The sequence below is a fragment of the Harpia harpyja genome, chromosome 8, assembly GCF_026419915.1.
Source record: "Harpia harpyja isolate bHarHar1 chromosome 8, bHarHar1 primary haplotype, whole genome shotgun sequence".
NCBI lineage: Eukaryota > Metazoa > Chordata > Aves > Accipitriformes > Accipitridae > Harpia > Harpia harpyja.
The window spans coordinates 16145022-16170483 of NC_068947.1; the positions used below are offsets into that span (position 1 = coordinate 16145022).

Below are 25462 nucleotides of genomic sequence, written 5' to 3' on the forward strand. Positions count from 1 at the left end.
CAAGAACAAGTAAACAAATTTGAAAGCCCTAGGGAAACCTGAGAAATTACATCCATGTTTAATATCTCACTGAAATTTCTTTATTATTTAACCTTCACTGGGAAATAGGAACAATTTTATAACAGTGGAAACCTATTTTGATAGCACTGTTCTACTTATATGTGTGATAACCTGTGTTTCTAAATATTGGTAAAAATGAATAGAGCATAGAATGTAAACTCTATGGAGCTTAATGGAGGTCCAGCAGAACTTGCCTGAATCAAGGACTGTAAAGCTCTCATCAAAATGAAATTTGTAAGTCATATTCAAGCCATGAGAAATTTGAGCAGTGCTTTGTTAGACTGTCTGGGAAGGGAGGAATTGGGTAATCAATTGCCCTTTTAAGCAGGAAAGAATGTCTGGTGAGAGAAATCAACCTGATAGCCTTTGAATTGCACAGAGGCAGCAACCCAGATATAAATAATGTGATATGATGTTACATGTAGTTTCACTATACCCAGAGCTTATCTGCATACTGAACAAAATTAAGTTCCCTTAAATTTCTTAATGAAAATGGGAGGATATGAGGGTCCTGGGAACTACTTTGAAGACTCATTTGTTTAAGTAGTACCCTCCTGACTCGGACTTGATCAGACAGAGGGTAACCAGAACTTTGATCAAGTACTGAAGTCAGCCTCACTGGTGTGTGCTGTGTTGAACTGACACCACGAGGGATTTTAGAAACCAGTTGGGCAAGTACTTTCAGGGAACTTGTAATTATTTCACAGTTCATCTATGTAAACAAACTCTTTGTAGTGTTGTGACTTCCAAGAAAAGAACAAACTTTTAATAGAAGATGCAAGTATTCAGAGAGGCCGTTTCTAAATTTCCTTAGGGAAAAAAAAAACCAAAAAACCAAAAACCCCCAAATCCTGTCTTTTAGGGCATGTAAGGCTGGAGTTCTAGTAAATGGGGATATATAAGAAATGGAGTGAAAAGTATGCATATGTTTCAGTTTTTTCATAATATTTTGGGGAAAAAATAAGCATTGAAAATAAGCATTTAGATTTCTCTTCAAAATTTTTAAACAAAATCAAATTACACCCCCACACACCCCCCAACCTACCCTATTTCCCAGTTTCTCAAGACTTCCGTCTCAGATGATTTGGCAGAGAAGGTTTCCTCAGAGATGCTCCTCTTAAGAGGCCAAATAAATTTCTCACCACGTGGAACATCATTTTCACCTAAATCTTGAATCAGGCTAGTGTTTATAATTACCACCCTTCTATAAAGAAGCAAGAAGAATTGTTTGGGAAACTCCAATTCTGTTTATGAGTGCAGTTATAGATTTGGGATTCAGATGTATATACTTGACTGTTTGTTTTCTCCTCCTACATACACACTGATAGAGGATAAATGACCTTCTATTTAAACACAGTAGCCCTTTCTGGGTTAATGGAAAGGGCATTAGATCTGCTGACAGCTCTGCTCTTTGAGGCTTCTTTTTGCAGGAACTGTTTGTATTTTCACTGGACCCTAACAGCCTCTGGCTTTCAAGGTTGCCATAAAGTCAAATTGTTGTAACCTGTCCTCATAGTCTTACCTTCAGTTGTATTAAACAGGTAACTTTGTATTTATTGATAGTTTCAGGGTTTTTGTTGTATCATTGTGTCAGTAACATCGAAACAATGATAAATCCCTTCTAAGAGGAGCTTACAGCTAAGGACTTGATCCTCCTTTCATTTAGGAAAGTGGCAATGTTATGGCATTAAATTTAACTGGGAACACAATTGAGACATAGTGATGTCAAGATCAGGATGGGCAAGAGAGGATAAAATGGACTATTAAAGGATGTACTAAGTCTAGTTACATGTTGAAGTAGAACTGTGTGTAAGCCTGGAGTAACTTGTTTTTCTAAACAAGTGTGTGCATGTTTGCCATGATGGCGGTTATTCTGGGTATAGGAGTGCTTAAGTTAATAAAATCGTATTTGATAGAATGAAGTCACTAAACCAGCCGTTTGCTTTTAGAGTCTCAAAGATTCACAATTAGAAACTAGACAATGAGAATATACTACTTTACATACTGTGCAGACTTTGTGAAATGTTTTCCAGGAAAGTTGAGTACAGCTATGAATCACTTATGGAAAACCCAGTGGAATGAATTAGTCAAAGAAATATTTGAGTGACCACCCTTTGCCTTCTGTTATGAGGAAATAGTGCAGCTTTCCATGATTTTATACAAACCATGTGGCATAAATAAGAAAAGCTATAGTTAGAATAGCAAGCAATTACAGCTGCTGCTCTTTGACTTTCTCATAGCTTTGTAAAAATGCTTATTTTGAAATAAATATGAAATTTAATATCAGACAAAAGGTGTGGGTATTTTGGGGGAAATCTTCAAATTTTTGAGATGTTCAGGGAATTTCTCTATTTTCTTCCCTGAACTTGCCTCTTCTACCCGTGTTTTCCTGCTGGCATAATTTAAAAGGGGGGGGGGGGCATTTTCACTCTCTCTTCTGAAACTTACTTGTCTTCTTTCCTTTGACTGTCGGGCTTTAACTTTCAGGGTAACAACTAAGCAAAGTAAAAGACTGCACAATTGAAACAGCTATAGAAATGGAGGCTTCTGCATCGGTACTCCACATTTTAACATATTTGATAATGTACATACACTGCAGTATTGATTACTGTTGTTCAGAGGACTGACAAAATGGTATCCTCATATGCAGTAAATTGAGCAAATATTTCTTTACTGGATGGTAATGAATATATTTTTTTTTCCATATTACCAGTGTAATTATCAGCCAAGTTCTACAGTCTGTTGTATGTTTCACCCATGCAAATGCATTGAAGTGTGTGAACTTCCATGCTTTTTGCACTGGCAAGTGTGATCTGAACAGTGTTGATGATTATGGCATTACAAGACTAAAAGGGTATATCAGAAATGCCAAAAAAAGTGCGTGGGGAGAGGGAGTACAGCTTTCAGTCTTCCTTGGAGCAAATCCTGCAGTAGTTCTTGTGACACAGGCTGTTGATACAAAAGCCTAGGGGAGCTCTTGGTGTTTGGAAGGGAGTTGCTTGGACTTACTGACAGCCTTTCACAGATATGAAGCTGTGAGTATTGAATGACTGACAAGTCTCACTTTTTGCTGCTTCCTCTTCCTTGACAAGAGCTGGTTCTGCCAAAGACTATTGCATCCAAGTTCTTTTAGGGGGCTGCATAGGAAGTTGGTTTGTGTTTTGGTTTTTTGTTTGTCTGGTGTTTTGGTGCTTGTTTGTTTGGGTTTTTTTTTTTTGTGGGCAACAGTTTGTGCATGGATATATTCTTGATTAAACCAGTTAGGTTGAATATTTTGTTACTTAGTAAATGAAAACTGCTGCATTCATTTTTCCTGTTCAGCTATACTGAACTGTGTCTTGCTAACTTACTGGGTTATTTTTGAAAAAGGGCAATGCAAAGGAATGGCACTTAGGCAACTTTAACTTTGCATTTCTTTGGAAAGTGGATGGGTGCCTCGTTTTCAGTTAAATACATTTGAATGACAATAAAGGGCTTTTAAAAGTTAATTCTTAGCCATACAAGATACCATTGAGCTGAACGCTGTCCTCCCCTGCTCTGTATACAGAACCAAGCTTGAACCTATCACTGCACTTTTCCATCCATTTGAATTCTTTTTTTCTTCTCAATTTTTGTCCACTTTACCATGCCCCAGGTAGCCACTCGTTAGTTCTTTCGGTCACTTCTGGCCTTTGCACACTCATTCTTAAAACCAAAAGCATGCATACTGGGCCAAATACACCTTTCAGATTTACATTGCTTGCTCAGTATGCATTTCAGCCACCATGTGAAAGTTAGGAGGTGGTCCTTCTAAATTATCCTTAGCCCTCACTCATTTTTAACTTTTGTTTTGAGCTCTGGAAACTCCTGGAAAACCAAGATGATTCTTTTTTTTTAAGGTAACTTCAGTGATTTTTGTTTTGAAAATCTTATAGCATGTGGATTAAGTGAGCCCCTAAAGCCTGCAAATTCCTTTGTACATATTTCACATATTGTGGAACAAACATCTGTCTTTGCATTTGTGTCCTTGGCTGTCACCTTCTACAAAGTTCTGAATTCTCCGTTCTTTACATCCTGCAGCATATGCTGATACTTGTTCTAGGTTGTCTGGAGGCCCACATAAGCTGCCTGGCTGGCTTCTGCCAAGCAAAATAGCTGACAACGGAGATCTGCATGCTTCTTCCTTGGTCTTCCTACTCTGCCCAGTCCCTGATATTTTCACACAACTCTTTATCACAAATGTTGTCCTTTAACTTTTTATCTGAGTATCATACATGATTGAAACTTGCTACGAGGCTCAAGACAGTCCATATTTTGCCTGCTGTCTGATGACTTTGAGAAAACTCTCCCTATCACTTTAAGGGACATTTTTCTTCTGTGGATTTATACTTGCATGAAGGAGCTCTTTCAAAGTAAAACACAATAAACAATGCCTTTTTTCCAGATCATTCTTAAAAGGATTAAGTAATGTCCTGAGGAGATTATCCCTGAATGATGTCTGAATATAGGGTTATAGGCTCTTAGTAATCCTCCAAGTGAACACAGAGTGCTCCTCAGAAATTCCTAACCTTTTAAGATACTATTTGCTAATGACTGTTTTCTGCTTTCCAGGTGAGAACAAACTTCACGGGCTTTCTAACATACTTCCTAGGTATACAGCAGTCATAAATATTATTTGCTCTGGTTTTGTGTTTTCCAAAGAGATGCCAGCTGCTCTGGACTGAATGGTTTGTAGCTCCCAAGTGCAGGATAGCTTTGAGGTATAGATGAGCGGGAAGAAATTCTAGTGCTGATCAGGCTTTCAGGTGGCATTATGTGAATTGGTGATAACTGACCACCATGGTTGCTCACTTCAGGTTAACACCTTTGTTCCAAAATGTCACCTCTTGAATGTCACCTCTCTGAAGTAGAGAGGTTTCATGGAGATGTTTCTGTAGATGGCCTCTAACCTCAGCAGGTTTATTCATGATCAGTTTAAGATGCTGCTTTGCAGAGGTGTTAGAGTATTTGAATAGCGTCCGTTTGTATCATCTGTCCATTCAGACTGACAGAATGCTGTGCAGTTCTTATTTACTTGCTCTGGTTTTGCCTCTTATTAAAAATATTTTTTTCAGTAAAACAAACTTAAACAGAAGTTGTTTATGTCTTCTAAAATGCCCTCCATATATAAAATCCTAAGATACTTTTTTTTAATAAGTCCACTATTCTATTTAGTCACTGCCATTTTGTGGACTTTTGGATGCTAGTTTTTAGCACTTAGAAGTCATTTTTTCTAGGTGGAATGGTGTTTTCAATATGAATAGAAAAAGTTGCCAGTAAATGTACTGTATGAAAATGTTTATTTCCTTCCAGAATACTTGAATGAGGGCAAAATTGTAATCCATTTATTATGGATCATTTGAGTAAATTCCTTGCAGGAGTGGAAACATGTTGAAAAAAGACTTTAAATTTTGGAATATACTTGCCATATTAAAAAGTTTTCTAAATGAGTCTAGTTGGTTACTCAAATATTCTGCAGTGGAATTTCCAAATTACCACTTTTATGTTACCAGTCAGTGAACAGGAATTTAGTGTTTAATGCTTGGAAATGGAAGTGTAAGTCATGGATTTTTCCAAGGAAGGAATATGCACACTGTAGGTATTTATTTTTCAGATGGTTGGCTGGAAAACTCTCACACATTGAATCTGTAAATAGCCCCTCTGTGATAGAGCACAGCTCTTTATATTCTATTTGAACATGTGTAGGCTACATAATGCAAGCATGACAACAGTTCATATATTTTAAGCTCCTATTAAAAAAAAATCTTGTAAGAGTCTATTCAGTCAAAAACCAGCTACTTTCCTTCTTGGCAGTGCTTTTGGAATCTGTGTTTAAAAAAAAAATCATCAGTGGGTTATTTGAATCTTTTTTAATCCCTCAGTGGAGTAATTGTGGAGTGGATAGCTTCTGTGTGCAGAGAAATGACTGAATTCAGCACTTGGCTTCATAGAAACCTTGCTGACGTCCATAGCTGATGCACACTTTTGTGGTCAAAACTCTGGATCCCTTGGTATTATGGCTTTCTGCTGAAAGGACATATAGCTTCAGGGTACAGTCTGTAGTTTCAGACTTCAAATAAATGTTTGTAATTGCATTAAGAACTAATTTGAGTAGGATTTCTTCTTTATTCTCTTTTTGAAACAATAGCAATAGATGCAGGTAATCTTCTGGAAATTTTTTTTTTCTTCTGTCATGTGAAAAGCTGTTGACTTAAGATCAAGAAAATTAGTAAGTTAATTGGCATTCATTGGAGCAAGCCTCGGTTGCAATTCACATGTCTTTAATAGGTGAAATTTTTAAGTGAAGGGAGAAGAAATAAGGTTAGAACTTTAAAGAATTATTGATTAAATGGTGAACAAAATTGTCTCACAGGTTTTGGAGCTCCCACGAGGAAAGACTGATTGACTGTTTCAAACCATTCTCCAGAATTTTTTTATTCAAAAGAAAGTGCTCCAAAGTTGCTGTAAAGTAATCGGAGTGTAAGGCAAGCCAGTATGCTACTTCAGCAAATGTCATCAAAGAGTAATAATAGCTCTTGAAGATTCCAATCAGCTGTACTCCGGCTGTGAGGGGGAGTAGTCCACAGAATGACACCTGTGTATTATCTTTGGGTGTAAGACTATACCCAAATTCTCAAAAGTCTACCAGAGTAATGTTGAGAAACAGCTTCTGGGAGGAGGGACCACCAAGACCACTGGCTTGAATAAAGGTAGCACCTTGCTGTTATGTTGGGGGAGTAAGTAAAGTATTTATTGCAGTGATGGCCCAAGCTGCCTTTTTTTACTTTCATTAGCCTTGGGGAGTGTGCATCTGTTCTGGAGAAACTCCAGATTGCAGAATTTCAAGATCTTCCAATAGGAAAATACAGGTGGAACTGAGGAGTGAATCCTGCTGTGTCCTTCCCTACTTATTACTGTTTTGTTTAACTAGCTGTGGTGAACTGATTTGATTTCCCAAATGTGATCATGGAAGATTAACTGCAGCTCAAAAGCTCTGGTTCTCTTTGAGTACAGTCAGATAGGAATGACTGGGTTTCCACCATCAGATGTCACTTACTTGTTCTGAAATTTTTGCTTAACATGTTATAGATGTGTCATATTGCAATGCACTCTGCGGAATCAAGGAGTAGAGGTAATGGTAGAAGTCATACCAAAACACAGGTTGGTGGCATGCTCCTAGCAGCCTCCAAAATCATCAGTAGAAATGACAGCTGGCTTCAGAGTTTTCTTGCATGAAAGAACTTTGGAACTCGTTGTCTAACCAGTTGATCCAAAATACCCATCAGAGATCCTTGGTCGTAGGTCTGGAAACCACTAAAATACTATCTGACTGTTTCAGAACAGATTTTCAAACAAAACCTTGGTTGCTCAAAGAAAAAGGTAGTTAGGCTTCTTGAATTGGTTTATCTGAACCTTTAACATGCAAAGATTCGTGCTTTATAATGGTAACCCTTGGTTTAGGTGTTGAGTAGGGAATAAAGATAAGCTGACACAGATTCATTCTTTTTGCTTTTTCTCCTCTGTACTGACCTTTTATCATTATCTCCTTCATTATCTAGAATGTACAAAGTGAGATAAAAATATCTTGACTTTTTTTGGTCTTTTCAGAAAAGTTTCAGTGGATATGGAAGCATATTGAACCAAAAATGCCACTTGCCTTTTAGCCCTGCTGTGGTGATCAGTGTGTGTTTCATAAAGCCAGAGTGCCAGACAAATATTTTTTTTCCTCAAGCAATATTTAAAAGACTAGGATGCTGACATCAAGCTTTTACTCTAACAAACATGTTATAAAACATGTGTGTATATATATTTAGAAGACATAGTCTTTAATATATGAATCTGGATCATAACCCTGCCCAATCATGTCAAAATTTAGTTCTTAAAAACTAAACCTGTTTTGTAAAATGTATTGTCTTCATCACTGTACTTATAGATGTATATATCAAAACAGATCACAGCTTACTGGCTTAGGTTTTTTAAATCATAAACCAAATTTAGGTTCAGTGTTCTGTTAGTGCTTTTCATTTGTTGTGGATGCTGCATCTAGCTCCAGGGTGGAAAGCAGGAATTTTGAAAGTGTGTGCTTGCTACTGGAACACCTGGATATTGGGGAGCTTTGACCACACTGGCTTCAATTTGATAGGGTTTGAATAAAATACTCTCAGTTGTGGGACTGGATTGTGACACACTGCTGGATCACTTACTGGGGTGTTCTTCCCTCTTACCACGAGAGAGATTTGGGGAACTTGGTTTCTGTGTCTTTTGCTCTACATCTGTTCTTGTAAGCTGTCACGACGTGATTGTCTTTATGCAAGAAATTCCATTCCTCACCACTTCTTGTTTCAGCTGCTGAAGATGGTTCTACTTATGCCACTGTCAACGTTTAAATATATCTAGGTTAACACTAAAGGCCCATTTCTCTGAAATTTGGTCCCTGTTCAGTCTTAAAACATGGTATCTTTTAGATACCAGTGTACAAGCCCAGCACCAACATTTCCTCAATGCCCATTAGCTCACCCTAAAGCATGGGCGATGTGCAGAGGCAGCATCAGAGTGCAGTGCTCCAGCTGTGGTAAGTGTCAGAATATGTATGACGTGCTTAAAGAATGCATGAATCCAAATCAAAGTATGTGCCCTATCCCCTGGACCTCTCCCTCTGCTGAATCTAACTTATAAATAACTTTACAGCTGTTCCCTCTTTACAAAACAAAGTGTTCATCTTCAGAAGGTGCCCCCTTGCTCAAGAAATAATTATCCGAAGGGCCGTTTTTGTTTTAGTAGCTGATGTGTGTATCATGTCTTTTCTTTCTTTCTTAAATTATTTCATCTTGCAAGTCCAGCTATCTGTTAATTACTGTCTAGATTATTTTTTTTCCCATGCTGGTATTCAAATAAATAACCTTGAAAAGGTCAGATGGCTGATGATTTTTCCTAGTTACAGTGGTAGGAAGAATACCTCATGCTTCCTTTATTTCATAGTTACACAGTGCTTATGAGATACTAGTTTCTATCTTGGGGGGTGCAGGAACTTTTTTTTTTAACAAAGAACTTCCTTCAATTCTGCTGTAAATAGTTTACAGATGCTTTTTCTATAGTATGCAAAAATGGCCTATTAACACATTTTGGTTTAAAAGCCCTTGTTCTTTTTTAGTTCATAATAAATATAGATGATCTTTGGAGAATTTTCCTGTCTTTCCACTTTTTTAATCTCCACTCTGAGGAAAGGATTTATATAGATACCTATATTTATAGAAGTCTTCAACAAGTTTAAGTTAGAAGAGTTGTTTAAGGATTTCCTGCCCTTCCCTTTCCATAGTTAGCCTTTTCTAGTGTGGCATGTGCACTGCTTCTGTGATGAGTTACAGACTGTACTATTGTCCCCGCCACCTTTTCTTTCCCCTTTCTGCCTTAAATAGAAATAAATAATCAACACTGCAACTGCATCTGGCCATGGGAATGATCTTGTTTGTATTTGTCTTGGTTAAAGATTATCATCTTGATCTTTGGCTTTTTATTTTCTGGGGTTTTTGGTTTTTTTTTTCCCCTTGCAGTTCTGCCCCGTGCCCGCCCCCCCCCCCCCCCCCCCCCATGTAATGGATTGAACTAATACTGCTGGACAGTCTTTTTCAGGTATTTTCATATACTTTTAAGAAGCATCTTGTTGAAGTTTCTTTTGATTACTTGAAATCAAATTCTCTCTCTGTGGTGGGCGTGAGGGAAACATTTATGATTGACCTTGCAAGAATTTTATCCTTCCCTTTTTCAGTCCCCTACCCAATTACTGCAAAAAGACTTGGTGTTTCATTATATGCTCTCTCTCCTGTAAATACATTACCTGTAGATAATTTTGTAATTAAAGTGAATCAGTTAATGAATTTAAACAGAAATAAATACAGGAGAAATAGGTAGAGTTTTTTGAAAAACTTGTTTTGATTGGCATTTATCCTTTTATAATTTTAGGTATATAAAGGTATTTGAGTCTTGCGTCTTAAGCATGTATACCATCTTAGTAAAGGTGCAAAATCTTCATAGCTTTTCTGCTTGCTTTTACATGTTTTGCGTAAAATCTTAGAAGATGGTCACTCCTGCTCAGTTTTCTGTTTGGAAGAGGATAAGGTTTTCCTGGAACAGCTAAAAGTCTAAACGAGAGGTGGCACTGCACCCCAGATACATGGCCTTTAATTTTTATGGTCAACTGTGTCTAGCTGTGTCTATCCACCATAAGTATCTATGCTAACATACAAAGTATGCTAGTGATAATTGTGCTCAACTAGTGCTCTGATAAATATTGCTGACAAATATTCAAGTTTTATTTCTGAAAAATTGCTTTTTAGATATGAAAATATTGTCCAATAGTTCAGAGTTTTATAGCCATTGAATACTTTTTTCAAATGGCGCTTCTATACAGTAGTGACATAACTTGATGTAGTACAGACAGGCTTTTCTTTTGTGTACCCTATTATATGGAATCAGATGCTTAAATTTTGTTAAAACGGCACAAATTTTTGTCTCTATTTTTATGACTGGAAATTCAGTGACAAATACTTGTAAGCGTATGAAATAGTGAGTGGTCATGTGTTTGCTATTCTACCTTATAAACAAAGTTAATGAGAGGAGCTGATGATGACAGTCTTAACTCCATGCTTCATGCCCCTTTTTCCATTTTGTCATTGTGTGGGTGTTACCTTAATACACTGCACATAGCTCTGTGTAATTCGGAAAACCAGTTTGTGTACTTGTATTGCTGTGCTCTGTGTGATTTCTTTACTGTAAATAAATTTGTAGCTACTATTTGTGCAGTTTATTCCGTAATACTAAAGATTCTTTTTCTGCTTGTTAAAAGTGTTTTGTTGCAGATTATTTCTCTACTGATATACTAACTCAGTGTATATACTTATTTCACTTGTAGTATCTTTCTGATGATCTGATGAATGGGTAGAATATAAAATCAAGGAGTACGCAACTTTGAAAAACTTAGTTTTTCATAACCACAAAGCAGAAGAAACTGACCATTAACATTTTCAGTTGTATGATAATTCTGACTCCCTTCTCCCTGTGTTTGTGGTCTGGGTTTGCCTGGCATGGAGAAATTTGTACGACTGAGTTAAGGGCTGTGTTACCACCTGACTGCATGAGTAGGTGTATAGCTGTTCCAGTATTCTGGATTAGACATCAAGGTTGCCAGTCTCCCAATGTTCAGGCTATTGTAAGATTTTGAGGAGAAAAGTATACTTAAGTATGATTGATCTGCCAGTTAATTTTACTTTAGAACAAATCCTGTCAGACTTGCAGAAAGAAATCATGTGCAGGTTTCTTTTCAGTCATCTTTGTTTTGGGGGGATTTTTTTTGGTGGGGTAGGGGGAAGGGGTGTTGATTCACTTTTGGCTAGTAAAATGATACTAAGAACTGTGCAGACATTTTAAGGCAAATGACTTAACTCATTGCCCTCAATCCTGGCTCTTTGGTTGAGCCAGCCGGCATTGATGTGACTTCTGTTGCTCATCAAGTAAGTTGCAAAACAAACACCACAAAACAAACCTCCACATAAAAAACCACTTCTTGAATCCCAAGGGCAGGGAAAAGAGGGTTTGCCAGTGATGGAGAATGTTAGTTTCCTGATGGCAGTGTTACTTTGCAGAGCACCCTTAAAGGCAGTAGAGAAAAACACACCATCAAGGACATGCTCATTAGCCCTTCATATGTTAATTTGCTTACTTTTTCAGTGGGTCTGAGTTCTGGGGATTTTTTGTTTATACCTGAATGTGTGATGAAGCCACGCTCTAGTTTAGTGTTAAGTTCTAGAAAGGAACATTTATTAGCTTTTCCCATTCTCTCCTTCAGCATGCCTGTCCCGTGCAGACGCATAGCACCCCTGCTCCTGTGCTGACAGAACAGTGCAGGTTAGAATGTCGTCTGAATTCAGGCGTGTGCTACTGCACGCAGAGCAGAGCTTACTGACCCTAGACATGCATGGATAGCTGTGGAAGCTGTTTATACTTTACTGCTGCCCCTCCCTCTCCTTTCCCAACCACTAGGAAAATAAAACCAGTAAGTATGATTATTCGTTCTAGATAACTTCATAGATGTTTATCCGTGTTGTAAGTAAGGGCTAAGGCAAGATAATTAACATGACAGGAATAGAAACTATATGTTGATAGCAAACGATCAGCAAGTATATATAGCGGGAGTACAGGGATTACATAAAGAGCACCCTCCCAGGGCAATTTTAAAAGTCTGCCAGGGATGAGAGGAAAAAAATGGACTATATTGTTCTGATTTATAGCTCGTAGGTGATCATTTTATTCGATTACAGAATTACCAACATGTTTATTTTCATGTTAATTTTCTTCCTCAGATTGTTAGCTTTGCTAATGTAGTTAACAGCAATGAACAGTCATTTTTTACTTGCCTTTTTTTCTACTTCTGTGGTCTCATTTCTTCCTCTTCTGTGCCTTACCTATTTTACTGCATGTGGATATTAAATTATAGAACTATTTATGGCATTCAATCATTTTGTGTTCCCACTATTCCATATACTCATTTAACTCCTTTCTCCTTTCACCCCTGAAAGTAATCAAAAACTGGTCTCTTAAATTCCTCTGCGTGGGAAGTGCTGCTAGTGGAGGATCTGTCAGGTGCTATTGATGTTAGGGAATACTTCAGGTCTTCATTGAGCATCTTGTCTGCATTTTTTAGAACTCAACTTTTAAAACTTGAGCCCCAGAATCTGTACCTTTCAAGGGGAAGATAAAACCTGAGAAAGCAGGGCTGACCATGTTGTCATACTATTCTTACCTGTTTGGTTTCCCTGATTCTTGTTGCCCAAAGTACAGCAGCATCCCACTGTACTCAAGAAGTTTGTGTTCTTTAGTATCAGACATTATTTGGTATTGGGATAAGAGCTTATATCTTTAAGCAGGTGACCTCCCTGCCCTTGTTCTTTTTCTCTAGGTCACTAGGGAGTCTCAAAAAGGAGACAGTGGCAAACTCTCTGAAGACAAGGAAGAAGAAAAACTGCACTCTGATAGCATCAGAATATCAAATCCAGAAGTTCTGATAGTCTTGCCCTGTTCTTGTTCCAGCCAGTTCATTAGCATGTGGTTAACAAATGTTACAGGACCTGAACACCACAGAACAAACATTGCAACACTGTCAGGATTTTGTAATGGTTGTTTTGTAGTTTTGACTCTTGGTTTCTACAATAGATTTCAGGGCTGTCAACATAATGCTGCTGCCTTAAATAAAACTTCGTTAAATGAAGCAGGGGTAGTGAAAGTTTTTTTTTTTTCTTTTGAGAAAGTAAGGCCTTCAGTTTGTTTTTTAGTAATTCAACGTAGTTTATTTAATCCACTAATTGAGACATTGTAGACTGCATTTTTGTTCTAATAGATCATAGCAGTAAGGATTTTGGACCACTTCAAAGTGATTTTTTTTTTTAGTTTATTTTTTTCCCCAGAATACTAGTTCTTGGTTTATTCTGTGTTCTGAATGGAGTGTTAGTATGCAACCGTCTTTTTTTGCCCAAATTGTTTCTTTAAGAATGACTGATGACACAACCTTACCAAAAAATAACGATGATAATGATAAAATGGAGCAGACTAGGACTGGTTTCTAAACAGGCAAAGTAAAAACCTGGTGTGTATGAGTAGAAGACTCCATGTTTATTTTAAATCTGGAGAACACTGTGTGAAAAAATTTTGTGAGGTGTTAAATGTTCTCAAAAATAGTTGGTTTGTTTACAGCTAACACAGTAATACAGCAGGCTATAGTCCTGGTTTAGATGACAAAGTTATATTTGAAAGATGGCTGTAGTAAGACTTGTAAAATCATTTTCCTCGGGCCTCAGTAATATGTAGGTGGCCTTGAGGATAGCGATCAGAGGTATTTTTAATGTCTTACTTTTCATGGGATCTGGGCATAAAAATGTAAGTCAAGTTACAAAGGGATGCAAGTGCCTAGGATTTACTTGTCCTACTTTAAGCTGTGAAGTCCAAAATAGGGCTTTTGAAGACTTGTACAATCACTGGACTGCTAGGAAGCTTTGACATGCTTAGCTATATAAAGGTCTGCAGCTAGGTTGACAAAGCCTTCGTTCTGTTGAGCAGCTCAGGGCCTACACAGGAGGCAGTCTGAGGCTCTACAAAAGAAATATTCTTCCCACCTGTCACCCACAGAGATGCTGCAGTCACCTCAGTAGCCTCAGAGTATGCCAGATGACTGACTCAGTAGCAGGTTAAAGGGGGGACCTTCTTTACTTTCTTATCAGTAGCTAAACATTCACCTAGGGTGTGGAAAGCCTGTTTTCCTTTTATGCTCAGGTGATTCATGGCCATTTTTTCCAGATGAGCATCCTCACCACTGGTCTGTGGAATCATGCTTGGTGCTTCTACTTCCAAAGTCTTTAAGACACTTGATGACCTAATTCTAGGGCAAGGGCAGGATTCAAGACATACTCAGCATGATTTTCTGTGTGAGTTCAGGTGGTTCACTGCTTGGCATGATGGCTGTTTATGAATCCTCTTCTTAAGTATCTGTGCTTCTGGCTACAGGTCATGAATTTGGGAACTCAGACCTGTTCTCCCTGTATGTGTGTCTGGTCCAGATGTTGGCAGCATTGAGTGGCTGGATAGCCACTGCATCCCATTGTCCTGGGAACTCCAGGAGAGGAAAGGAGCTACTTTTTCTTCCTTTCTGTCCTTCAGGCACCCAGTATGTTAGGAGGCTTGTTACCTATTACTTTCTTTTGGAGTTGAGTTTAATCTCACTGACAGCATCTACACCAGTTGTTGAGTTTTCCTTCAGAGCACCTTCTCTTTTCCTCAGCTGAGCTTATTTTTAAGCGAGGGCTTCTAAGGAGAGGTTCTAGGAAGTTGGTCTGAGTAGTCTTTCACGCTAAGGTAACTTTTATGCTAAGGTAGCTTTGCAATAGCAGAGAGTTTGACTACTAAATGGGGATTTTAGCCTGTGGCACAGTAAGCATCCTTAACTTTAAGCAAGTAAGTAGAGCCCATGGACACAGAGAAGGCTATTCATGTGAATGGTTATACATGATTAAATATTTATGAAATAAGGTTTTAAACTTATGACTGTCTCTTGTTTGCAAGTATTTCATAAAACTTGATGCTTCTGTCATAGCCCCATGTTACAGTAAAATGAACTAAATGCACTTACAATTTTGACTTCATTATAAAGTTTGATCTGAAGCTGCATAGGAGAGTTTCAAATAGCTTGTAAAAGCTTAATCTTAAACTTAGTGAATTACTTTAAATGTTAATGGTTTTTTTAAAAATGGTTCTTGATTAAAAAAAATAAACCAACCCACACAAAAGCAAAACCAAAAAAACCCAACCCCAAAACCCCACCCAAAAACTTCTGTCCTATGCTACTTTTTGGGACATGTTCTGAAACTGGGATACAAATAAACCAGAAAATATCATCAGTGTGGGTTTCATACCTTATCACTGCTATTGGTAGTTCAGGTTGTCTCGTAAAACCCTAACAGCAGATTTGTGATGAAGCTCCTGTTAAAGCAAACCAACCAACCAACTCCAAAACCCCACAACCCCTAACCATCCCAAAACAAAAAACCTCAACAGTTTGAGGCTTGGAATGAGTTTTTAATAAAGTGAGAATGGTAATTAGTCCATATAGTTGCTTTGAAGAAAGCTTCAAAACGAATTCTTACTGTAATGGGGGGAAAATGTATTTTCCCAAATCAATTCCTCCTAATCTCTAAGTTTCAGTCCGTGTATTTTTTCCACAAGACTACCAAAAGCTATTGACCTGAGGGATTTGTTTTCCATTCCGAAGTCTTGAAATTTTCCTCCTGGCTAATTACAGCCTATTACTCTAGACTTTGGTCCTTTAGCAGTAACATTTTCCATCTTAAGATGGGTTGTCCCATTCCAGTGAAGAGTATGTTGTCTGAGTGCTGAATGGAATTACTACCAGTGGAAACTATGCTGCAAGAGGCTTGATAAAGCAGCTGCTGTGCAAACCTCAGCTGTTTTTTCCATCCTCCTGAGCACTGGTAATTAGCATAGGGAAGCTGACTAATGTGCTGACGTCACCTCTTTCCAGTCGCAGCTTACATTTTGTTCTTGACTGCCTCAAAGCATGCAGGACTTTGTTCAGGAATTCGCTGTCACATACAGGATGCTCTGAAACCTTTTTTTTTTTTTTTTTTGAGGGGCTGGACTTGCTTCCCTTATAAATGCTGCCTGCAGGACCAACGGCTTGCTTAAAAGTCCTTGGTTTCTGCGGAACAGCAAGTACCGCTTTGGCGAAGCACAAAATGCATTTTAGAAATTTTAACTACAGTTTTAGTTCTCTGATTGCCTGTGTGGCAGATAGCGATGTCTTCAATCAAGCAGAAACAAGGGTATGCTTTATCTTTTGTGTATTATTTCTGTGAACTACTGGAATACTAAAGTATGTAGGTGGTGTTTCAAATTGTTTAAAATACGGATGCCTTGATAGCTTTTTGACTTGTAAGAAAATTTCAGTTTGATGTAAGGGTCTTGGGTCTTATAAGTCTGCAGTAGTATGCTTTGATGTGAATGACACTAACTCTGGAAATTATTAGATCTTAAGCTATGTGGTTTTGAAAATTATCAAAAGTTTACCTCCAGATTTACTTGACTGTCTCTATAGTGTATTCTTCACTTGCATATGAGTTTTCAGCAAATGTTTACATTATAGTTTTGGTAGTAATATTCACGTAATTTATAGTACACTTAATACTCTTCATGGGATTTTTTTGGCTGGCACTGTAGTTAAGAGCATAACGTTAACAGTATAAGAAGTCCTCTCAGATTTATATTTAACTGATTAGAATTAATATAATGTAAGTAATCCAGCCCTGATACAGTGAATTGTTGACTGCTAAGATACCTTAAGGACAAAAATAACATTTTATTTAGTGTCATATTGCTAGCATGACATTTATGACCTCTATAATTACACACATTTTAAAAAACTATATATATTGAACAAATCTTGCAGGTAGTCTCTGAGTTTAAATGTTGAATGTGAACTTTGAAATGCAATTTAGCGTGGGTTTAGCTTACTTTACATGGTTGCATTCAGCTTTCTCTGGAGTACAGGAGGCTAACAAATAGAGGCATTGTGTGCCTGTATTTGACCAGGTCCTGGTCTTGTTTCAGAGCTCATTTTGAAGAAGCTTAAGTGTGGCTCAGCAAGAAGCAGGACAGCTCTGATATTTTCAAATATCTGTGAAATACAGTGGTTCTGTATACAGCTGTGGCGAGTTTGTGAAGCAGAGCTTTTCAGTAAGGAAGATGAAATTTTGAAGTAATTGCTGCCTCCTTATGTAATCTTTGTTGCTTTTTTTCCTACTAATTCAAAATGTAACAGTAAAAAAAAAAATGAGGCAGTGTGATTTTTGCATACTTGTTTTTTGGCTTTGTACTGAAATTCGAGTAAGCTTTTATGAAGGGAAAATATCTGAAATCTGAATGCTTGATCTATTACCATCACTGGAATAAGGCTTGTGACTGGTTACTGTATTCCCAATGTGAGCCTGAAATGCTTTGCAAGAGCATGGCAGCTTCAGAGCCTCCTGCTTCTTTCTCCTCCTTTGGTCTGGCATCCTGAAGTAAGAGTGGAAGCACTCTTCATATAAATGATATGAAAAATAGCCAAGTCAGGTTTGCATAGATGCCCTAGGAGCACAAACGCAAAGTGCAAAATGGAGATAGCCAGCTGTTGGTAAAGGTGCTTCAGTCTTTTCACGCAGACAGGACAGCAAAGTAACTCAGCTGCAGATCTATGAAGGTATGAGGTTTTGGTCCAGTTCCTACTCTTACCACAGTCAAAACAGAAAGTGTGTCAAAGGCCCTTCAGGAGCTGTATGGTTAGTACTTAAGATTTTTTTAGGAAAGATAGTGGCAGCCTTTTTAGAATTCGGTTCCAGAAATAGAAAAGGCTATTAAACTAGAGTTCAGTAATAATATGTTCATTTTCCTAAATGAAAGTAGCAGCTATTAAAACAGGAGATGTTCCTGAACTTTATTATGCATGCTGAGTCACCAAAGAAAACTACATTTACCTTGCAAATATGCTTTTTTCATTTTCCTCTATTGAAACTGTTGTGTCGGCTTCCTTGAAAATTGCACACTTTAGACAAAGGCATGCTTGGCAGACTTTTTTCAAGGCCTTCGGATATTAATTTTGTAAGACAAGCATTTCTTTTCAATATCTTACCAATACTACTATTTCTGTTATGTCATTAAATCAGAGTGTCATGTCCAACACTTATTAATGACAATAATCTATTTTTTAATAAGGAAGAAAAAAGCTGCTATAGAGAAGACAAATGATAGGTTAGAAAAATTCGTGATAAAAAGAGAGAAGAAGAAAACTAAATCTAAGCTGTTAGAAATACATCAATATTTGAGAGTGGTAGTATGCCCCTACTAGTAACTGCAATTTATTTCTGTATTTAGAGAAAATGTAGTGTTGCATATTCACTTTCTTCTCTGGTCCTTTCTTTTCAGGCCAAATTTGAATCGCTGTTTAGAACATACGACAGAGATATCACCTTTCAGTATTTTAAGAGCTTCAAAAGAGTACGAATAAATTTCAGTAACCCTTTATCTGCAGCAGATGCTAGAATCCAATTGCACAAGACAGAGTTCCTTGGAAAGGAAATAAAACTGTATTTTGCTCAGGTAAGTCTTTTTGTGATTATCTTTACAAGGTACTAGAGCATAACTTACTCGTGATAAGCTTCCACAGGTCTTCAGTCATGCTAATGAACACTTAATTTTTTCAGTTTGATTAGGGAATCACAGATTGTTCCAAAGCTACAAGTACTTGGAGGCTGTTGTATGTCTTGCATTTATGTCTCCCTCTGTATTGTTTTGATAACCTTGGGGAAAGGGAGTAGATGATAGTAATTGGTACAGTCAAAGATAGCTTAACGGGGAGGGGGAAGCCAAGTGTGTGCTGCTAACAGTACACGCGCACACACATGCGTGCTCAAGTAGTATCTGAGGGAATCCAAAGTGTAGAGCTGCATGTTCAGGACTCCACCTGTTGATCCTGCTCTCACTACTGCAAATCGTTTGTTTAGCACACGTTTGTACTTGGAGATCGCCATCAGTGCAGCTCTATAGCTGGCTAGCATCTGCTGCTAAAGATGTGAAACTCTCAGGTTCTGGTAATCTGGGTGCTTTTTAGTAGCTGCTGTGTATTTTCCTCCGTAAATTTAATGGGAAAATTAATCTATGTGTGTCTGTTTCAGATGTCCCTAGGGACAGTCCTGAAGGAGCCAGTTTATTTATATACCTTCTAGAATTCTCACCACTCTCACTTGTGGTAATGAGTTTCAACACCATTTGTCATTAGGCCTTAAAGCCCATATCCAGCTTCCTCCTACTTCGGTATTTTAAGGACAGATACTTTCTGGTGAAATTTTTTGTAAAACTCCATAATGAGAAGATGCGGATGTGCATACTTCATTGCATGTTTCATCAGAGTTAATGAATGTGGTGGCTTGTCTGTATTTTGTATACTGGATCTTTCATATAGCTCTCTTCAGTAATGTAGTTACATGCTGCCACCTTGAGTGCCTGTTACAGCATAACATCTATCCAGACCTTAAAATTCCTCATGAATGATGGATTCATTGATAACAGTGAAACAGCTTTGGCTTTTATGCTTTTTTCAGACTTTGCACATTGGAAGCTCACATTTGGCACCACCAAATCCAGACAAACAGTTTTTGATTTCACCTCCTGCCTCTCCACCTGTTGATTGGAAGCAAGTAGAAGATGCTACTCCAGTTATTAACTATGACCTTTTATACGCTATCTCCAAGTTAGGACCAGGTAAGGAGGAGTAGAAACACTAGAATTTTGGTTCAATAAAACACCCTTTAAACTTTCTGAATTTCTAGAACTTTTCAAATGAATTACTATCTACCAATTAAATTTGTAATATCAGAAAAAGTATTAGTAAACAGTAGTTTCTTACATACATAGTAATTCCACAGGATCACTTGTAGGGCCCAGACCTCCACAATGTGATCTGTTTTGTGATTTGTAGAGAGCACGAATTCTGCTTCAATAATATGTTAGCTTGTTCATCAGAATTTTCAAGAAGCATTTCCTAAAAATGAATAGGCAATTGTGTAGTTACGTACCTTTTGAAGGGATGGAGAAGTCCAGTTTCAGACTAAGACAATGAACCAGTTAACAGCTGTGTAGCTCTGTGCTAGAATTACCTCTGCATCTGAGATAGTACTGTCTGTAGGAGGGAAACAATCACTATCAACCTAATTTTCCTTTGGAGTTAAGAGGGAGAAGTTTCTGCCAATCCTTGCTCCTTCCAATTTTCATCTGCTGCAATGGAGAGAAGAAATGGCCACATTTAGTCGCAGTATCAAAGAGAATAAAAACTGCAGTTTGAATCATTTTACTGTAGTATTTTTATATACCTGCTTACCTACAGACTTAGAAAACATGTCTTACTATGTCAGTAGTAAGGGGTGGAGAAGAGGGTAGGGCAGAACTTCTAGCTCCTCATGCATCAGCTTTCTCTGTAGTAGTTTATGGTTGACTGTATGCTGGTGATATCTAAAGATTCCAGTGAAAATAACATGGATCTCACAAACCACTAGGGAATTCTTCTTACCTGTGAAATTCAGCCCTTTGCAGTTTGTGGAGGGACAAAAATCTATGGTTCTGCTGGCATAAAAATTGGGGTAGATTATTGCCAGTTTTTAATAAATACTGTCTTTTAAATGGTGTGTGAATTATAATGGCAAGAACAATTTATAGGAAAGATATTGCAGTTAGAAGTGGAGGTATAAAATGCTGCCACAAATCTTTTGTTTATCCAGAAATATGTAAACTAAGCAGATGAGCTGCATGTCGGTCTTTAAAACATCCATCAAGAATACTGCTGACATACTAAATGTTTTTATCAAAGATTTTATTTTCCTGAAATCAGTTTTTGAAACAGAAGTCCCATAAGACTCTGCTTGTCAGAATAAAAGTCGTTTTTGATGAAACATGTGGAATGAATAAATAAATAACGTTACAGCTTACTGATTTTATGAAAGATCAGAGCTTGTGCCATGGGTGCTGCTTTCTTTACTACAAGCTTTCCTTTTAAGTTTTAGCAATACCAGAAAGAAACCTGTAGGCCTTAAAAGAAATACTTAAGGGCCTACTAAGCAGTAAAAGTTGGTCCTTTTTACCCTGAAAGTTCTGTTATTGAGATGCCCTGCAGTAAGCTCATTGGCAGATCTGTGATCCCTTTTCCCATGAGATTTTTTTTCATATATGTTGTGAATATTGAGCCCTACAAAGCTCTGCCTCTTGACTGTGATGTTCATTGGAACATAGAGTTAATTAATGACTTGGTACCAAGGAGCAAGCAAGAGTTACTCTAGCACAATGACTTGTGTGTTTCTGAAAAACTGGAGGCAAGAGCCTTTTCCTCTGTGGAACTGCTCTTTGTGCCAGTTCCCCTTCCTAAAGTTCTTGGGGAAACAGAGCAGAGACCACTTCAGAGCCTTGGCACACTAGGGTGTGCTGCTTACCACAGGTGTTAGCTCTTTTGAACAGCTGATGTGGTTTCAATGGAGACTGTTCTCTCCACTGAGAGGTAATGAGTATAAAGTAACAAGAAAAAGAATAAAGGGGAGCTGATTAGGGAAGTGGTGAAAAGAAATATTTTGCTCTTTCTCTGATCTAATGTAAGATTGAAAATTTTAAACACCTGGTTAGATTTAAAAGCATTTCTTTATATTATGGAAAAAAACAGGTTTCAGATCAGTGGTCAACAAAATTTGTATCATAGCACTTCTACACACTGGCTGTATTATATCCGAGTGTTTCACGTTATATACGCATGAAGCCTGCTGTCTAGTTCTGGTGTTCCACAGAATGCCACAACAGTGTTGGAGCACCTCTGTGTGAGGTGGGAGGAACTGCATCCAGCTTTTTAAACACTGAGAGCTTTTGCGGGGAAGGAAGATCCTGTGGGTTTGCGGTACAGTGGATAGATGATCTTGTACACTTTAAAATGACAAATACCCACCAAGAAGACTTATGGCTGCTCATGTAAAATGCTTTCTTGAATGCTTAGGGTAATTCACGTAAACTTGCTTTTAAGAGAGCGGCTGAGCTATGTTGCTTTGAAAACAGAACCTAAATACTTCTGGATGGTAAATGTGACTGTTGGCAATGCACCTGCCTGCACCATCTAACGCATTGTGGCATCAGGCTTTCATCAGTGTATTACTTACACATTTTTATGTATTCCTTTATTTTTAGTAATTTCTTTCATACTTTTCTACAGAATGGATCCCCTTTAACCAGTTTGCTAATATTTTAACTTTCAGGAGAAAAGTATGAGCTACATGCTGCAACTGACACTACTCCTAGTGTTGTCGTCCACGTATGTGAGAGTGACCAGGAAAATGATGTGGAAGAAGAAACAAAGAAACCCAAACCAAAAATTATTCAGACAAGGAGGCCAGATTATACTCCTACCCATTTAAGTTGAACTGCTGTTGTTTTTCCAAGGGTTACAAGTAAACATACGCAAGGGAAACATTTACTGTGGAAATAGCAGGTCACAGGTCTGGTGTCAACAGCAGCAGTTACACTAGGAGAAATTCCAATATAAGTTTGCTCAGAAAAAATGTACGAAGTTTCATCCTTATTTTTGATGCTGCAGGTTGATGGATGTCATGAGTGTATTCCCAGATCACTGGGGACAAAAGATAGGCAGAAGAAAACGTTTTGAGACTTAACAGGACAAACTAGGTTTATTTTTTTGGGGGGTACTGTAGGCTGTTCCATTATAAAGCAACTGGGGGAAGCTTTCTTTGTTCTGACTCACATAAATCCTCAAACTAATAGACTAGTCATTGTGTGGAATACATAGTGATAACAGAGGTGGTTTTAAAAGATTAAAGTATGAGAATTGTAAACCTTTTTCTTACAATAGATTTTGTGCATGTGGATTCTTGGTCTTCTAAAGTAACTTTGCATTATTTTCTATAGTTTCTCACATTTTCTGGAAATCCGGGAAATTGTTTAAAGTATTTATTATCTCAGCATCCCAGACTTACTAATAGATGTGTATATACATATATATTTATATTTGTTTTTATTGGCGCTCATTTTCCAGCAGGCATACAATTTCTTCGGCACCTTATTTTGGTGCTATGTAACTTGTGCTTTTAAAATTTTAACCTTTTAAATGCCTATATAGGGTTTTATCTGGCAAAGTAATGGAAAAATGTGCAATAGGAAAGTTGTTTAAATAAGTTGATTTTACATTATTTAAGTTGAAATAATTTATATCGTCAATAACATTTGTTTGATAGCTTTGACTTTCTCATTTGGAAAAAAAGTACTCTTAAACGTATAAATAAAGCTAATGTTGCATATTCACAGCAATGTAATTTTTCAGTGAAAAAAATGGTAATGGAGAGACATGAACTCTACTCAGTATGTGAATCTGCATTGTTGTGAGCAAAGGTTTAACAGTAATTGAAAAATTGCACAGAGTGTGTAGAACAGCAAAGAGAGATGGAGTGCCTTTTCCTCATTCATTCCTGATGTGAACTGTTCTACAAGCTGCACACTTGTATCTTTTTCTACTGGCTTTGTATGTTCATAAGTATAAACTTTCTCAGCTTTGCTTCCAAAATAAGCTGGTATTTAGAAATGCTTAACGCCAAGTAATGATGCGTACTTAAGTAATGGGTGTATGTGGGAGAAGCTTTAGGGTTTTTTATATGTTAGTGTTTAAAGACAGTAGCTCATGACAGAAAAGTTTAGAGGAAGAAAGATGACAGAAGTGTATTTTATTACTTGTTTTTTAAAATGGAGATCCTCACTTTGAAATAGGTTTCAGTATTTTTTTTAAAAGATAGTAACTGATATCTGTGGGAAAATTATCACTTAGTTTTAGAAGTGGGATGTTTGAAGCTTCTCAATATGTTTTTAGAAATCAAAGCATGGTTCTCTGGTTTGCTTTTGCCACAGTTGGTCTGAGAATGAGTTTTGTAGCTGGAGTTCATATACAGAAATCCATTCTGTGCCATTTGAAGCAAACATTGACTTAAATGCCCAGGTTCACACCTTGTTTTTTAAATAAATGATAGATATATAGTTTAAAAAAAAAAAAAGATGTATAATGAAGCCATTCCAAGCTGTGGTACAGTGTAAACGCGGTGTTATTGAAGGCCTGTCATTATACTAGGCAAAATAAAAATTGCTATCCTGTGACCACAGAGAGCAGGAATATATTGAACTTCAGTAATATTTGCAGTTACAGTCTTGTTCTGATTGGTATGCCCTGTAAACTGAAACAAACACGGGTACTTGGTGTCTGTCTTGAACCTAACTCAAGTGGCACTCTCTCCATCTTAATAGTGTTAAGGAGAGCTAATGCCATGTATAGCTGGAGCCCTGTTTTATTGACATGGGGGTGCATAAGGTTATTCTGTGTTACTTAGGTGTAATAATCAGCTGGATACATGTACTGCTTATTAACACACAAATAAGTAAAATGGAGAGAAACTTTGTAGATTTGCCACAACTGCCTTTAAGCCTTTCCAAGATTTTTTCCATGTTTCTCAAATTACTGCTGGACTTGGTGTTTCACTTCATTCAATTTAAAATTGTTGGAATAATTCCTGTTCTGTCCTTTTTCCATCTCTTCATGATTACCAATCAAAGCATTAGTTTTGCATTAGAAACCCAGATAGTTGCTGTTCTGTTTCCTAGCAATCCTAAGCAAGCAGTGCTACCTTTCAATTAAGAAGAACAGAATGTTAAATACTAATATGGTTTTCATCATTTTAGTACACTGATGTCTGCCTAATCAGGTTGGGTGGTAGAAACCGTGGAAGTCTTGGGATGGTTACAGTGTGTGTCCCCTTCTGATGGTAATTGTAAGCAAAGGTTGTGAGACAGTAACTTGCCAGAGTTTCTGGTTGTATATCCTGGCTTGTGCCACCTTCTGTCATCATTACTACAGTGTGCTGCTTGCTTTTTCTGTTGTTTTTTGTTTGTTTGTTTTTTATGTTTAAATGAATGCTTAGTTGGTATTTTATACAGTTGTATAGTATGGGGCATATTTAAATTAAAATATTTTGTTTTCTTCTTGTAAATGTCGTGGTATTTATGCATGCAACTAGTTGAAGATTTTGCGCCAAAATCTGAACTTTAAGCTTCCAAACACTTCTGATTTGAAAAAGGTAAGAATATTGTCCCAGGTCACATCCTTACCATCCAAATGATCTATTCAGAGAAAAGCTTTCCAGCCTTCCGCTTAAGAGACTTGCATGATCTCAATCAGAGTATGAGAATCTACTAATGAATAAAATACAGT

At 37.4% G+C, this 25462-nt stretch overlaps 1 protein-coding gene across 2 annotated transcripts in view; it reads left to right on the forward strand.

The window, feature by feature from the left end:
- Positions 1-25241, forward strand: part of RCAN1 (regulator of calcineurin 1) — a 41935-nt gene extending 16694 nt beyond the window's left edge. The window contains exons 1-4 of one of the 2 annotated variants that reach the window (XM_052794198.1): positions 16209-16460; positions 18598-18771; positions 19773-19932; positions 22455-25241. In XM_052794198.1, the coding sequence (XP_052650158.1) occupies positions 16293-16460; positions 18598-18771; positions 19773-19932; positions 22455-22618 (666 nt within the window). In that variant the 5' untranslated portion in view covers positions 16209-16292 and the 3' untranslated portion in view covers positions 22619-25241. Of the gene's footprint in view, positions 1-16208; positions 16461-18597; positions 18772-19772; positions 19933-22454 lie in introns of those variants that run through there. The other variant, XM_052794197.1, reaches the window with a different exon arrangement.
- The last annotated feature ends 221 nt before the right edge of the window (positions 25242-25462 follow it).